Source organism: Diospyros lotus, chromosome 12, assembly GCF_014633365.1.
Source record: "Diospyros lotus cultivar Yz01 chromosome 12, ASM1463336v1, whole genome shotgun sequence".
Taxonomy (NCBI): Eukaryota; Viridiplantae; Streptophyta; class Magnoliopsida; order Ericales; family Ebenaceae; genus Diospyros; species Diospyros lotus.
The window spans coordinates 4,130,363-4,148,164 of record NC_068349.1 but is presented as its reverse complement, the minus strand read 5'-3'; the positions used below and the strand labels follow the sequence as shown (position 1 = coordinate 4,148,164).

At 32.7% G+C, this 17,802-nt stretch overlaps 1 protein-coding gene across 1 annotated transcript in view; it reads left to right on the top strand.

The window, feature by feature from the left end:
• LOC127786787 (ent-copalyl diphosphate synthase 1) overlaps nt 1-17,006 on the top strand; it is a 32,250-nt gene extending 15,244 nt beyond the window's left edge. Inside the window, exons 5-16 of the mRNA XM_052314444.1 lie at nt 10,101-10,404; nt 10,487-10,670; nt 10,957-11,171; nt 11,325-11,445; nt 11,551-11,663; nt 11,762-11,988; nt 13,421-13,536; nt 13,898-13,996; nt 14,080-14,364; nt 15,982-16,123; nt 16,367-16,561; nt 16,650-17,006. Of these exons, the coding sequence (XP_052170404.1) occupies nt 10,101-10,404; nt 10,487-10,670; nt 10,957-11,171; nt 11,325-11,445; nt 11,551-11,663; nt 11,762-11,988; nt 13,421-13,536; nt 13,898-13,996; nt 14,080-14,364; nt 15,982-16,123; nt 16,367-16,561; nt 16,650-16,865 (2,217 nt within the window). The 3' untranslated portion in view covers nt 16,866-17,006. The remainder of the gene's footprint in view (nt 1-10,100; nt 10,405-10,486; nt 10,671-10,956; nt 11,172-11,324; nt 11,446-11,550; nt 11,664-11,761; nt 11,989-13,420; nt 13,537-13,897; nt 13,997-14,079; nt 14,365-15,981; nt 16,124-16,366; nt 16,562-16,649) is intronic.
• Nucleotides 17,007-17,802: the final 796 nt, after the last annotated feature.

Sequence of the window (17,802 nt, the reverse complement as noted above, 5' to 3'; positions counted from 1 at the left end):
ATGGCTTATACGCGGTCAAACCGCTAAGCCAAACAGCCTCATAGATTAATCTTACAAATCTCAATTTGGACTAAATCAAGGATGTACAAATCAATTGAGACTCCCCCTATGACTTGACAAAAATCTCTACACACTTGTTTTAGACTGGACAAAAGAGATCTTCCAGTTTTTGTGCATCAGAGCAGCTCAAACAAAGAAGAGTTGAAACGACGAGGGCTGATTTTTGGGCTGATTTTAATCAACCCAAGGACGTCGAAACGACGTCGTTTTGAAGGAGGCGGTGGCCTCCCCAGCGCTGCCACATGGTGCCTCTCCCTCCACTCTTTTTTGATCGAATTTAAGCTCGATTTCGGGCTTCTTTTTGTATCAAAACAGTAAGCAAAGTTGGAAAGAAGCAGTGCGTGCGCCAGCTGAAAATTTGGATTAATTTGGTGGAAATTTTGATTAAATCAAGTTTAATCAACGATTTAATTTCTCAAGTATATGGCTAAGCTAGTAATTAATATTCTCTGCGGTCGAAATTTTATTTAAACCCAAATTTTATTAATTTTGTCAATAATTGAAATATTACAGTTTATATAACTTTGACCACGTTTGGTCAAATCGAGTCTAAGGCTATATTCGGAAAGGCAAGTTCTTTATACCCTCATTGTCGATTCTGTCGTTATCAATTTATTTGATCTCCCTTCGTTGGTTTCGGCTGATAATAAATTATGGAATTTTAAACGGTTTGTTTTAAAATTTAATTTATTAAATTGGTCTCGAGGGTTTTATTCGTTGGTCGCCTACGGGGGTTCGTGCCACCCCCAAGCCTGTGGGAATGATGTTGTACTCACCCGGGGCTAGGTTCTTAGCTGTTCGGGTAGTATTATTGGCCTTTCATTTGTTTATAGGCTAAGCGGTTGTGCAGTGGGGGCAAGGATCGACGACTCGGTGACAGTGTGACTCTCGTACGGTCTATCTTAGGCTGTCAGATGGTCTCTACTAGTCACTGACCGCTGATCGGTGCCAAGCACTACTGACTAGCTCTGCCGTTATGTGATTATAGCATGCTTGGTTATGTTTTATTCTTATTGCATGGTTTGGTATGCACATGGGTACGGGCTGCATGTTGGGATTATCATGATTTGGTTATGTTTGAACACGGACATTCTAGATTAGTCAGGTTGCATCCAGCACGGGCATATGCATCACGTGTGATTTACTATATGGGCGGAGCATGGCCTGATGCCTGGATGTATGGACGCCTTGTATCACGTTGATGCTCATTACGCCATTGCATTTTATATGCATTGCATGGTTACTGATAGTATTTAATTCTCAGAAGAGAATACCGTTCCGAGGGAGCCTATGGCTCGGCTGTCGGGAGTATCGGCAGGGATACGGGTGACGGGAGTACCGACCCGGGACAGTGTGCACAGGTTTGTTGAAGATCTATGTTGCCTTTCAGGGCAGCGGCAGATTGGTAGAGGACTTGGGTGCCAAGTGTTTTATGTGAACCCCAAAAACCGGTATGTGTTTTTATTATGCGGCACTGTTGCATTGTTGCATCACATGGCTTGTATGTACATATGGGTTTATATTTGGGGTGATCTATTCTTCTGTTTCATTTACAGCCTTGCTTTTCATATAAACTTGCTGAGTCTTGCGACTCACCTTGCTTTCCATCATTCCAGGTAAGGGTAAAGCAAAAGTTGAGGGCGAGGATCGCGCCACCTAGCAGCCAATCGTGTCGGTAGGATGTACAGATAGCTGCCCCCGTCTTCTTTGATGTTTTGTTAGGAGTTCTGACTCTCATTTTTTACTGTGCCCGGTTGTTCCTCGTATCTTTTATTTATTGGCACAAGTGTCTGTATATTTTATATACTCCTTGACTGTTGTTTCAGTAAGGTATTTGTGGGCGTGCATGTATATTGTTTTGTTTTCGCTGTTGTATTTTTCGTATGTATGCATGCCAGGGTATTTTTATCTTATGTTTATTTCTCTTTCCCTTCTGTAAACGCTTTCGTTCGGATAGACCGGGCGGTTGGAATATCCGGGCGAAGGTGCTTACACATTGATTTATACTTTTTCTCCATTCTCAATTATGAAAATAATAAGAATACATGATCAATTATGGCTCATTATTCTCCAAACATATTTGAATGGTTTGATAATATTGGTATCTCCTTGTCAAGAACTAATACGTGAGCATAAGAAGGGAATCGTGTTAAAAGATCCTTTCTAGGTTTATTTTGTTTGATTCTTTATGATTTTTTAAAATTTTGGATCTCCAAGAATAGGGGGACGAAAGTGAAGTTATTATAAGAATATTAACTTTATCACATGCATCCAAACATTAAAATGAAAATTTTGGACGGAGCATGATAAAATGGCCCACTTAGATGACAGATTAATTTAATTAAGAATCTCCAACTACCTTTCATGTGTCACAATGTTAAGTCCTGAAAAGGATATTTATTAGCTTTTAAAAATGTAAAAACAAAAAAAATCGAAAGTAAAGAATATTGAGACTTCATCTAATTTTAATGTCCAAATTTTATTTTTGGAAAAACAAACGTATCGTATCATTATAGAATAAAAATATATTAATAACATTTTATTTTATTTTCATGCAATATTTATCACACTTGAGAAATGGAGCTTAAAAAAACTCCTACAAGGTTAACGCCTTGTTAATTTGTGAAAAAAAAATAATTTTTTAAAAATATTTTATAGAATAAAAATATTAAAAATTGTGTTCAAAATGAATTTTTTTTCTAGATTAGTGAATAAAAAATAAATTTTTTATTTTTTAAAATTATACTAGACATTAGAACACATCTTAAAGATTTTCTCTACCATTCAACCCCTACTTCAAATTTATTAATAACATTTTTTCTCGTTTGTTTCTCGTTTTTCCTAAACCAATTTTCTCTTCGTCTATTTCGTTTCTAAATTTAAAACTCTTTTCATCTCTTTTATTCTAACGATTTCCCTTTCGTGTTTAGATTTACATCTCTTCATCTCCTCCAATCTTAAATTCACAGTCATCGTTTCTTCTCAAAGTCACGGCTCTTAATTATTTGATAGATATAAATTTTTTTTATTTTAGAACTAAAAACATAGAAATAGAGATAAAAAATGAAAATAAAAAATATAAAACATTCTTTACAACTAAACAAACTCTAAACCTTTCGTGTCACGTGAATTTAGTTTTGTTATATTGTTTTAAATTTCTTTTTTAATTTATAACATTCTAAAACAAAACAAAAAAACTAAAAATAAAATTATAATTAATCGAAACAAACCTAAAAAGTTATTCTTTTGTAAGATGCCGCCGCGTAAGGTTTGCGTTGGTCTTTTGTTTGATTCCCACAATTTATGCTTTCCTTTTGAGGGCAGTCGGACAAAAAAGTCTCTTCCGAGTACTTAAAACTAGCCTTCAACTTGCTACATATGTATATGTGTTGCCACCCGACCACACATGGGGTGCTAAATTATTTAAATTAATATGGCCAAGCTTACATAACATTAATTTATTTAGAATCTCTCCTACGTTGTGAACCATTTTTGTAATTAAATTTGTTATGAAATTAGATAGAATATTAACCACAACTAAATCATGTATCACACACACGAATACAAAACTTTCTATGAAAAATTTAAATAAAAAAAATTACATATAAAAAGAACAAAATATTACTTAACAAATATTGTTACAACAAAATCATTTTTATTTTTTAGCGACGAAATTTTTTTCCATTGCTAAAATCTGTTGCTAATTCTCTAAATTTTTCTTTTTTGTAATCCATCGCAATTCCATCGCAAAATAGCGACGAAAATGTCCGTCGCTAAATCCCGTTTTTCTTGTAGTAAAATAAAGAAAATTTCAATAATATTATAATTTTTAAACTTTTTATTTTTTTTTCAAATGTAGTGTTTGTTTACATTTTGTACACATTTAATAAATATTACAAATAATTAATTATTATACATTTAATATATTTTTTATTTTATGCACATAAAATATATTAATTGATATAGTTAGAATTTAGCAAATTTTTAATATTAATATATTTATTTAAATTTTATAAATTAATTTTTTTATATTCATCTCATGTTTAAATGTATATTTAATTTTTTATAAAATTTAAATATTTATAAATTAATTAAATAAAAAATTAAAAATTAAAGCGACGAATTTGGACGATCCATCACTAACTTTAATTTTTTTATTATTTAAATTAATTTTAATTTTAAATAATAAAAATGAAACAATATCATATGTCACTATCTAATATATAGATATTGTAACACAATTAAATATACAATTAAGTCATTCATAATAAATAACTAGAAAAGTGAAATGTGCTGATCAGGATAACAGAATATCAAGATAAGTTCGGAATAATTTCCGAACGAAGATATGGAATGATTTTCCCTCTTAATAGTTATACTATAAAAAAAACTACATGAATTAATTTTTATTTTTAAAGTTTAAATGTTATGTATAAAACATTAATGTTGACCAAGAAAAAAATAAATATATCTCTTTATTATTTGTGCTCTTTAATTTTGTCTCTAAATCATAGATGAAATTCAATAATTTGAAATTCGTTTAGTATAATTTTTATTTATAGAAAAAAATAATTTTTTAAGATAATAAACTATTAATAAATAATTCAATATATTAAATTAATTTATTATAATTATTAGATTTCTAATATAATTAAATTTTTAGATAATTACAATAAGATTTTATTTAAATTATATTATTTTTATCAATTAAATAATCATTTCTATTATTTTTATAAATTATATTATTTTTTATTTAATTAATAAATATTTAAAAAAAATAAATCCAAGAGGCGGGAAACTCCCCACCTCTTTCTTAACTAAATCCCCCCTTCCCTTTTTTTTTCCAAAAAAATCCTAAGTCCTCTTTCCCCCAAATCTCTAACCCTTTCTGGCTCTCTCTGGCTTCTCGCCCTCTCATCTCTCCCTCGCCCTCGCCCTCGCCCCCCGCTCTCGCTTGCTACTTCTCTCTTGCCTCTCACTGCTTGCTCTCGTTTCTCGCTCGCAGCTCGCTTTGTTGACCTCGCTCCCTACCCCTCGCACTAGCCTGCGTCTCTCGCTTACAGTCCCTTGCCAAGGTTAAATTATTACTTTTTATTTTTTGAATATTTATTTTACTTTTTATTTTTAGAATTTGTTTGCAACTCATGTTAAATTTAAATAAATTTGAAGTGTTTTAAGTATTAATTTATTTTTTTCTATTTTATTTTTTTTATTTTTCTTTCTTTCCAAGCAAAAAAGAAAGAAATTATTTATTTTCTTTTACATGTTTTCCAGTGAAAGAAATGTTCTTTTATTTCTTTTATATGTTTTTGTTTATGTTATTTTATTAAAAAATTATTTATTATGTTGTTTGCTGTTCATATATTTTTTATGCTTCTTTCTTTTTTTTTGTGTGTGTTATTTTATTTATTTATATATTTTATTTGTTTCTAGTAAATTATTAGAAATGTTTGTTAGGATTCTAATTTTATTCTGTTTTTTATTATATTTAAAGTTTAAATATTTAAGTATTAATTAATTATCTTCTTTTTTAATAATTTTATGTTTATCAGATTGTAGTGTAAATATTTTTTTATTTTTTAATTATTATTATTTTTTTATTTTTTTATATGCTTTAGCGACGAAATATATATCATCGCTAACATTTTTTTAATTTTTAATTTTATATTTTAAAAATAAAAAATATATTTTATAAAAAAAATTAAAATAGCAACAGAATATTTCATTGGTAAAATAAATTTTAATTTTTTAATTTTTTTTTAAAAAAATAGCAACGAAAATTTCCATCGCTAAATTTTAAAAAAGATACATTTAGCGATAAAAAATTTTCTGTCGCTGATCTGTCACTAAATTGGCTACGGATCTGTCGCAAAAAAATATAACGACGATTGTTTTAGCGACGGAAAAAATCTGTCGCTAATCCATCTCTAAATTGATTTAACGACGAATTTTTGGATTTAGCGACAAAAATATTCCGTCACTAAAATTTGAAAATCTTGTAGTGAAGATTTATGAAGATATTCCTCCAAATAAGATAAATCTCATTCAAAATTGAATTTGATAACATCATCATCACAATTAAATTTGAAATCCAAATTACAGTCAAATTAAGAAATACAATCACTGATGAATTAGGATTTTGATTCATAATTATCATAAATTCCCACCTTGACTTTAAATCTACATATAGAATTATTCATAATTCTTTTTCTAACAAAATCACGAAAAATCAATCTCCTTAACAAATACCAACAAAATTCATGCATTGCTTGAACTTTATAATAGACTAGAACTAATATCCGCCGTTCGGATTGTAGAGTCTTGCATTCCTACATCGTGAACACACTGACTAAATTTCAACCAAATTTGACCATAGATCGAACCCCAAACAACTTCTTGATTAAAAGTGGACTAGCCTGTGTTTTCTCAATTTTCTGTACTTTCTTCTCTCATTTTTCTTCTTATATGGTTGCAACTTCCTTTTTATACTTAATATTTTTAAGACAAAAAAAACCCTAGTTTTCCAGTTATAAACCCTAAACTCATATATATGGACTTTAAAATAATGGATCATCTCCACAAAAGAGGAAAACCCAGCCCAATAGATCCACTAGCTGAGATCTATCAAATATTAATGGTTTGACCCAATGACTCTTATATTAATTTATTACGAAATTAGATCGAATACAAATCACAATCAAATAATCAATTATACACATAAAGACAAAATTTTATGTAAAAAATCCAAATCGAAAAAAATCACTAGTAGAAAGAACAAAATATCAGTAAGCAAATATTGTTTTAACAAAAGTGATATTATCACACAAATTCCAATGACATGGTCACCTATTTATAGACTTAAAATCATCTATAGATATACATAAAAAATCATATCCTAATATTCATGAGAATATTCCTCTATATAAGATAAATTTCACTCAAAATTAAAATTGACAATATTATAATCACAACAAAATTTAAAATCCTAATTATGGTCAAATTAAGAAATTCAATTGCAGATAAATTAAGATTTAAAATCATAATTATCACAAAATTATCGTATGGAGTAGGTAATGTTACTGAAGTCAAGTCATCTGTCACGGGCTGGAGTTTCGAATGGAGATTAGTTAGGTCAAGCGTCACCTACTAGATTGTATAAAAATTAGTTTGCGTTGCCAAAATTGTGATGAATTGATTGAAACACAAGGCTACTAGTTAGCCTACTGCATGGACTACCTATTCTTAATCAATATAGTATAAGATAAATACGAATTAAATAAAGGATTACAATTATTAATTTAATTTAATTTAATTACCATATTATATATCTTCTTAAACCTAGCTAATATTGCAATCAAAATAATGGGATTATTTGATTTTTTTTCATTGATAAATAAAGAAATTAATTTGTTTAGATTGTGATTCAAGGTCGATATATAGATGTGCCCCCACGGGGTATGTTTGCCTATATCACAAGAAATCTGTCTGAATATCTGATTATTTATTATTTTAGAGTATATTAAGATGGTCTTAATAACGTCATAACTCATTAATCTGCTAAATTCATAAATCATATGTTAAAAATATCATCAACTTACCAAAAATATATAATAATAAAATTTAAACACTAATTTTAAGAAATTACCACCTATAGTTAACCACTAGAACGACTGTCTTAATGGTATATAGGATTATTAATTTGGATTTTTAAACGGGTAACAAAGTGGGCATTTAAATGCCCCAACTCAGCAAAACAATTAATATATATATATTACATAAATCATATCAAACTTTTGTATAAAATAGTGACATTGGTCTTTGGACAGAAGCCTTTTCTCCTAAAAAAGTGCAGCCTACAGCCCACAGATTAATTTTTTGCGTTACTTTTTTGATTAAAATTAAATTAATTTCAACATTTAATACTTATTAAAAATATTTATGCTAGTAGTATAAGAACTATTTTGAGTTAATTTTTCTATAATTAAAGATATAACTTTAATACCATAAAAGGAGTTAATTTTGTACTATTTTATGTTGTATATATTATGGCTCTATTACGTTATATGCATACAATAAATATATATAAACGTTACACGAGTAATTTAAATAAATAATAACAAATATAAAAAGATTATAAATAATAAAGTATTTGTATGATACCCCCAAAAAAACCATAAATTAGACATCCAAATGCTTGCCTAAAGCTGTAACGGAGCTGAACATCCCAAATGCCTATTAGGAACAATATTCATTTTAAGAATAAATAAATAAATGTCAACCCATGACAGCAAAATCAATTATAACAAACAAGTGATCAATAATGAGAACCAAACTTAGGAAGTAGTCTCTCAATTTAAAGGGTACACATCTCTTACAAATCTATCAACTTTTTTGGTAAGAATTTCTATTTTGTGTGATAGGAAATACTGAATCCAGTGAATATGTAAGCTTTTCAACAAATGCATGCATATGAATATCTACCCGCTTTTAGTGACATGTTTGGTGCTGTTTGAGACGCAAATTAAATTACTTGTTAATTACTTAATCGGTTAAATCAAATCAAAAGAGCTCCAATCCAATAATTAATTTCTCACTAAATTGAAAGGGAAGGTTAAAAATACACACACACACACACATATAGAGAGAGAGAGAGAGAGAGAGAGAGTTTAATTTGGTGATATTTTCTCACTAAATTAAAGGGGAAAAAGTTTAATTAATTCCCTGGAAAATTGCAAAATGCGTGCGAAAGCAAATAGGAGAACAAACAGGGAGTTTCCTCACTTTCATATTTTTGGAGGATCCCATGGAACATTAGCCGGAATCTCCTGGGAATTGGTTTGTGTCTTCTTCCTCTCCATCTCGCTCCTTTAAAGCGGCTCCTCCTCTCCAGCGAAAGGATATTGAAAGAAGAAACGGAAGCCGCAAAGGCACCCAACAACAAAGAAGACTGCGTGCACAAAGATGCCTTCTCAGGCTGCTTATCTCCTTCCGGTCGGATTCCCCGGCGACCGTACTACTCTATCGTCTGCCGCCAAACATTCAAAAACTTTCTTGGGTATGTTAATTATATTGGGTTCTACTTTTCTTCTTGGACATGTAAGTTCTTGTTTTTCTTTTTTTCACATTTTGAAGAATCAATGGAAATGAAAGAGATTAAGAGATTGATTAACCGTGGCTTTGTTTCAACAATGTTGTTTTTCACTGCCGGAAACGCAGAAAGTAGCCGCATGTTTGGGTTGCTTGTATTCTTTCTTGCAGATTTGGTTTGCTTTCTCTGAATAAGCAAAGAAAAATCTGGAGAATATCAGTATAAGATCACGGAATGATGAAGCCACGCCCCGTTTTGATCTTCTGTATCTATTTTGTCGGTTATATATTTCAGACGGTTAGAAGAATATATTGCTTTATTTCAGTCCGTGCACGCCTTGCCCCTTCCTTCCTGAAAAAACAGCTTTGTTTCCTGGAAATGGCGTAATAATTAGCTTTTTATCCTTCCACGAATAACTTTCTCGATGGCACATTAGTAATTCTCTCATTAAAGCACGGCATTATCATTTAATTGCTCGTAATTAGAAGAAAATAATATATAATTTAAAACATTTACAATTGAATTGGTTAGCAAGAAAAGAACTGAAGAAGTACTATTAGTCGCTAAGATCAATTTTCTGGCAGGCATTTTTTGGTTCGGGCCCAAACATGAACAGTCTAATCTGGGCGTACGTCTGCAATGCAAAGCTGTGTACAGACCTAGTACAGAAAGTACATTTATATATATATATGTGTATTTTGTTTTTTGGATGATTCTTTTAATACAGGATTAAAAGGTGACGAAATATGTCATATATATGTCTGTTGCAGAGCGCAGAGATGTTATCCAAAATGATCTGCCAGTGATAAACTGGAACCCGATTTTGGAGGACGATGTAGAATCACCTCTTGACGATCATCAGGTAGTTAATATCATTAATTTGAAACCTTCAAAATCCAACTTTATTTCTCTTTGCTTTTGCTTAATATAGATATATAATGCATATGTGAAGGTGTCGGCGTCGAAGAGAATTAAGGAACTTGTCGGTTCTGTGAAATCAACGTTGGATTCCATGGAAGACGGAGAGATAAGCGCATCGGCTTATGACACTGCTTGGGTTGCCTTAGTTGAAGACATCAATGGCGGTGGCGGCCCTCAGTTCCCCGCCAGCCTTCAATGGATTGCAAATAATCAGATGCCCGATGGGTCATGGGGCGACCCGTTCATATTCCAAGCCCACGATCGGATCCTCAACACCTTGGCCTGCGTGATCGCCTTAAGATCATGGAACGTTCATCCACGCAAATCCCAGAAAGGTTACATATATATATATAGACAATATGGTAGTCTTCATGGCGGCTCGCTGTTAGTTAATTAGCAAGTAATCTATTGTTTCAGGAGTGTTATTTCTCAAAGAGAATATATGTAAACTTGAAGATGAGACCGCCGAGCACATGCCCATTGGCTTCGAAGTGGCTTTTCCTTCGCTGATTGAAATGGCTAGAAAGCTGGGAATTGAAGTTCCAGAGGATTCTCCAGTGTTGCAAGAGATCTACGCCAGAAAAAATCTAAAACTCACAAGGTCGTACGTAGTCGTAGCTAGTTTAATATGATCGATTATAATTATATATATATATATGAAAGTTGTATGTGTGTATATACACACTTCATATATGATAATAATGATGATGTTAGCCACTTTTCCATCATGCTAGCTAGGTAGAGGATAACTGAAGCTAAAGGGACCTTATCTTTCATGAATTCATTCAAATAAGAAAAGAAAAGAAAAGAACATTATGTTGCAGGTGCCAAATCAATCATACTCATAGCTTTTTCCATATGCCATGACGTGTAATTATGATGCGCAGAATCCCCAAGGACATAATGCAGACAGTGCCCACAACGCTACTCCATAGCTTGGAGGGAATGGCAGGCCTGGAATGGGAAAAGCTTCTCAAGCTGCAGAGCCCAGATGGGTCTTTCTTGTTCTCCCCCTCTTCCACTGCGTTTGCCCTCATCCACACTAAAGACCACAATTGCTTCACTTATCTAAGCAAGATTGTCGACTACTTCAATGGCGCAGGTCTAAAGCTCTTCTTTTCTTTTCCCTTCCTTGTATATCTGTAATATACTTTGCCTTTTGCTTTTTCCAAAAAAATAAAATATGTATATATATATATATGCTTTTTCTTTCAAATGTCATCTTTATCATTAATTAGAATAGTGATTGTTTCAGCTCCCAATGTGTACCCGGTCGACCTCTTCGAGCGCATTTGGGCCGTCGATCGCCTCGAGCGCCTTGGAATTTCGCGGTTTTTCCAGCCCCAGGTTAAAAAACTTCTTGATTATGTCCACAGGTATTATTAATTAATTTTAATTAATTACATGCATATGTATATATATATATATCACTGAAAATAACAGTTCTATCCATCTTGTAAAAAAACGAGAAACTTCATCAGATACTGGACGGAAGAAGGGATCTGCTGGGCAAGGAATTCTCTGGTTCATGATATCGACGACACGGCCATGGGTTTTCGGCTTTTGAGATTACACGGCCACCATGTTTCTGCAGGTAATTAATTAATTAAGCTGCTTCTGCTCTTTAATTTCATTTTGATGCCTTTAATGTGATATTAATTATTAATTATATAAGTTATATATATTATACAGATGTGTTTCGGAATTTTGAGAAGGGCGGAGAGTTCTTCTGCTTCGCGGGGCAGTCGACGCAGGCAGTGACTGGGATGTTCAATCTCTATAGAGCTTCACAAGTTGTATTCCCAGGAGAGAAGATTCTGGAGGATGCCAAGAAATTTTCATGCAAATTCCTGAGAAACAAACAAGCTAGCCGCGAGATTCTAGATAAATGGATAATAACCAAGGACCTACCTGGCGAGGTACGTATATATATATATATATATGGAGCTCGATTAGATATTAAATTAATTAATTAATTCGATCATTTGAATTAGTGAATTTAATTAAAGACCAGTAATCACACTTGGGTTAGACTTTAGCTAGCAACCCAGTTGAAAAAACGAGCTTTTTCAGAGTGTGAGAGCATCATTAAGAATCAATTAGTTCAACTAATCCGACCCCACAAAGGGTAAGAAAGCACATCTTGCGATGTGTGTGGTGGCTGCATATATATGGTTGGCGTCGAAGGGTGCATTATACAGTTTTCACCCGTTTGGCTTCTAGTAATCATGTGAATTTCTTTTTGATAATTATGTTGCCGTTTTCGCTTGTACTAATCCTCGACGGTCTGTTCCTTTACTGGGTTTTAATTAGTTTAACGCTACTGATGTCTATTCTACTAAAAAAAAAAGACAAATAGCAAAAGAATCCAAACCTTTTGGCAAATTTATTCAAAAGGTTTGAATTTTAGTAATTATACTGAGTTTAATTTTATCAAACACTTAAAATTAATTTGAGAAGTGTGTGTTATTGCTGACCAAACACGCCGCTTATCATAAAACAATATATATTTTATATATATAGGATTTACATATTTAAAATAATAAAATTATACATATAGATATCACCCATATATTTTTTTTACGATAAGTGATGTATTATATCAACAATGACACATAACTCCTAAATTAATTTTAGATATTTAATAAAATTATACTCAATTTAGTTAATTGGGATATAATTATCAACATTGAAAGGTTGAGATAATTTTACAAATTCACCAAAAGGTTTGAGTTTTTTTTTTTTTTTGTGTGTGGCTATTTGTCCAAAAAAAAACCTAGCTTTTTTATATTTCAAAAATTAAAAAGAAATTAATAAATTAGTCAAATTTGAGTTACTGATAGAGACGATAGGCGGGTCAGCCAATAAAAGCAGTAGTAAGCATTAATTTGGTATACTCCAAAAATTAAGTGGAGTGAGCTTCGTGGGTGTAATGGACTTAAGCAAGTCCAAACATCCATGAATAGGACCCAACTTGCAGTAGTCCTTGTCTTATCTTTCATCCTGTTCCCTATCACCATATCTTATGTTGGATCATTCCACCATTAAAGGATAACAATATATAATTTTTACACTATATGTTAAATCAAAAATATAATATCATTTTTTTTTTTATGCGGACAAGTAGGGGAGCGTGAAATCCCATGGGTGGCTTAGGGTGAGTGTGACTCCTTACCTTCACTGTTATCCAACGCAAATAACATTTCAAGCATATATAATGAATGGACTACACTATATTTGGTTATTTACTTGATTTGGTGTGAATTTTGAACCAAAAATATGCGTGGGAATATGGTTTGGGGAAGGGATATGTAATGAAATGGTAGAGGATTAATGATGGATGAAGCACAGGTGGAGTATGCGCTCCAAGTGCCATGGTATGCCAGCTTGCCTCGTATGGAGACACGGTTCTATTTGGAGCAATACGGCGGCGAAAATGACGTCTGGATCGGGAAAACCTTGTACAGGTAATTAGTTACCTTCTACTTCTCATCACTTTACTATTTGCAACATCGATCGAACTGTTAATTAATGACGATATGCATGAACCTCAAGACTGCACAAAGGCGAGAGGCAGTATATATATTATTATAAGGCTGACATGCCAATAAAAATGGTCTTGAAGTTTGCAAAGAAGAAAATGACACAACTGTTGTTTCATATAGCTAGGATATACATAATAATGATAATAATGTTACATAAATTCACTGAATTTGAACATTTTAGGAAGGTGAATAGTCAGCCTGCAGTGGCTTAAATGAATCGGCTAATTAATTCTCCAAAACGAATTTGATTGTATTCATGGCATGGCATGGCATGGCATGGCAGGATGTCGTACGTTAACAACGACGCCTATCTGGAGCTTGCGAAATTGGATTACGATAATTGCCAGGCGATGCATCAGCTTGAATGGGACAGCATGCAGAAGTACGTTAAAAAGATAATTTTGAATAAAATATGAAGGGTATTTTGTATTGTATAAATGTAATACATCTGTATGTATAGAGCAGGTGGTATAAAGAATGGAATGTTGCTGGCGAATGTGGGTTGAGCCGAAGAAGACTGCTTTTGGCTTATTACTTGGCGGCGGCTTCTATATTTGAGCCAGAGAGGTCAAAGGAGCGACTTGCATGGGCCAAAACGACGGCGTTAGTGGAGGCAATCGGGTGTTATTTTGGGGAAGAAGGAAGCTCCAGTTACGAGCGGACGAGAAGCAGCTTCCTTCGTCAGTTCACAAGTGAGGTTGATCGTCATCATCACCTTCCACGCGTAACCATTATTAATGGCATTGGCAGGTATATATATATATACCACTTTAACCATGGTTTTTACTTTTTATTTTATTTTAAGGGTAAATTCCAACTAATCCTCCATTAGTTTTCGTTATAGTTATTATAGTCCTATTTATTTTTATTTTTTTAAAAAAAGAAAAAGAAAACTATATATTATGGACCTTAAATTATTCATCACCTTTTATCATCTTCGACTTTTCTGTTTGCCAAATGCCAATCATTCTTTTAGGTATTAATTATTATGTACCCACCTCAATGTTCGTGCCTAAACTCATGCATGACGTAATATATATATATATATATATGATAATAATATATATACCCTCCCACGGGTGGGTTGAAGATGCATGCATTGCACCACCAATTATATGTGTAAGCGTTACGTCATCACCATTAGTTCATTCATCAGAAACAAAAATGAAATTGGAACCCTTTCAGCCTCCCTATGGCAGCTTCTTACTCTATTTTTTATTATGTTATAAATAATTTATTTTTATTTTTATTTCATTTTATTAAAATTATATTTATTTCTTATTTTCTTTTCTATTTCACTCCTTATTTTATTTATTTATTAATAAACCTCAATTCTATTTATTTTACCTTAACTATAATTTTAACTATTATAAAAGTTTATTAGTTATTTTATAATTTAATAATATATATTACAGTATTAAATTTTAATAATATTTAATATAGTTTTAAATCAATTTATTAATATTTTTAAATACAATTATTTAACAAAATCAATAATTAACTACACATACACAAAATTGATAATTAAATATATAAATTAATAATTAAATACATAAAATAATCAGATACATATATACACAAAATTAATAATTAAAAATACAAAATAATCAGATATATACATACACAAAATTAATAATTAAATACACAAATCAATAACTAAATACACATTATCACTCGTTCAATACAAAAAAATTTAAAACATAAACCCAAAATTTTAAACCCATTTCTCAATATCTACTCCTCGCCCAAGAAGACATCGACGTTCCTTCTACTCATTGTCGCCAGATTTGGTGGTTGTCACCCGAATCTGTTGAGATGGCGAGGAATGACAATGGTGGCTTGGTCAAAATCACTTGCCAAATTTGGTGAGGGGATTGGGTTTCGTTAAATTTTTAGCAAATGAATTTAGCAATGGCTAGCAGCATTAGAGAGGAAAATTGACAATTGACGACTCGCTATTGGTTATGTTGCACATGAACACTTTATAAGAGCTATTTTCTCATTTTTTAAATATTTCTGAATGTTTCCTATTCTCATTTCAAATCCTATTTGTGTTTAATTTTTTAAAAAAAATATTTATTTCTATTTTTTCATTTCTTATTGAAAACGTTTTTCGATTCCGTTTCTTTACAACATAGACTATTGGGTTGGAGATAGCCGTAAAGACACGGAAAGCTGTTATCTTTTGCAACATACATGTGATTGTCGGAATTCCAAAATGTTATTTCATCGTTTAGTTGCAATATTATTATTATAAATACTTTTTTAATAATTAAACTCACGTCACCCCCACAAATCCGATATCTTATCATTTCCGATCAGAGTAAATAATTGATAGCCTGTGCTTGGCACTGTGCATGCATGCAGACGCCAGAAAATTGCAGGAGCAGCAGTAGCAGCAGGCCAACAACTGGGGCTGGTCGGCGCACTGCTCGGAACCCTAAACCAGATCTCATTGGACGCTCCGGTGGCGCACGCTAGAGACATCCGCCGCCGCCTCCGCCACGCTGTGAGTGCTAATTAAATTCCCACCGCCGTTTCTCATCCGTACAAAACAATTCAACAACGATAATATTTAATTAGTCTTGAGAATATGCGGCAACGTAGAGACCGAGCGGTCGAAATGATCACTCTGCAGATTTAATATATATATATATATATATATAAATGAAGGGGATCATTTCAACCCCTAAACCAAATATTAAGGTGATTTTGATAATGTTAATTAAATATAATTTGTGTGTTATTAAAGTGGGAGACGTGGATGGTGAGCGGGAGAAGGGAGGCAGAGCTCCTAGTGCGCACGATAACTTTGTGCGGCGGCCGGTGGGAGCCTGAGGAGGTATCGCAGGCGTTGTCTTGTGCGCAGTGCCAGCGGCTCTCCGACCTCACCAATGGAGTCTGTTACCGCCTTCGTCGTCTTCAACAAGGCCAACTCCCCAACCAGGTGCACTTCATATTTATTATTATTATTCCACCCTAATTTTAATTTATTTTAGTTATTTTTAATAATTTATTTTTATTGATGTGATCAGGTGCACGATAAGGATAAATGCGACCCAATCATGCAGATCGAATCGGACATGCAGGAACTGGTGCAGATGGTGATCTGCCCGTCATCGGACGGTGTGGACGGTTGGATCAAGCAAACGTTTCTCACAGTAGCCAAGGCTTTCTACTACACAGCCCACTGTACCCCTCGGGCCATTGATTCTCACATTTCCAAAGTACTCTTCGAGAGAGTAATTTAATTCTTAAATTAAACATTAATTGCATCCCAAGTTATTTGCTACAGTTGCAACCATTGGGCTTATAATTCTTGTACATTAATTACGTGCCACTGTACAAAATTTACATCAAGGAACAAACTAGTGAAATTATAGTTACTAATTAAAAGGTGGAATTATTTCTATTTTTGAAGGGGTCAAAGACAATATCATTTGGGTGATGTAAGGAGGCACTGATGTTGCTTGCAGACAGAAAAGAATAGGGGCTAATGATGAGACGGACCACGTAAACTTGGTGCCATTATTAGGCAAGCATGAACAGTGCTGAGTTGACAAAGTAAGAGACCAAAACCAGGATGGGATTGGGAGCCCATTTGAAAGGTAAGGTTGTATATATATATAGGCCAATCCATAGCTGGTTGTGCCCATTACGGCACGGCGTTGGCGTGAATTCAAACCTTGCCTAATGACTCGTGTACGCGGACACTCGGTGGAGTACAACACGGCCAAGGCATCATATTCCTCTCTATCAAGTGTCAAATCTGTTCTAAAGATCAATAATTTTGAAAAACCCATCAAAGAGAAAGGAGGAGGAGGAGGAGGAGATACGAATTTAAAGTTTCAACTCTTAAGTCATGTGTAGAATAACTAATTATTTGACTAATAATAGTATACATTAGGTAATAAAAGTGTAGATTAATCTCTATATCTTATATTTTTTATTTATATATTCGTTAACAAATACTACCTAAATAAATATCTCTTAATATAGTTTTGAATTACAAGTTATATTAGCCCTTATTAACTTAGAGCGTAATATATTGTGTTTTTTTGATTACTTGAGTTCGTAGCCGAAAAAGGATAAAAGAAGGAAAGTAGCAAGCGAGATGGGTACCACAAGACTTTGCTTATGATGAATGGAAGAGTGTCGAGGCCTCTTCATTCTTCCAACGGTTTGCTG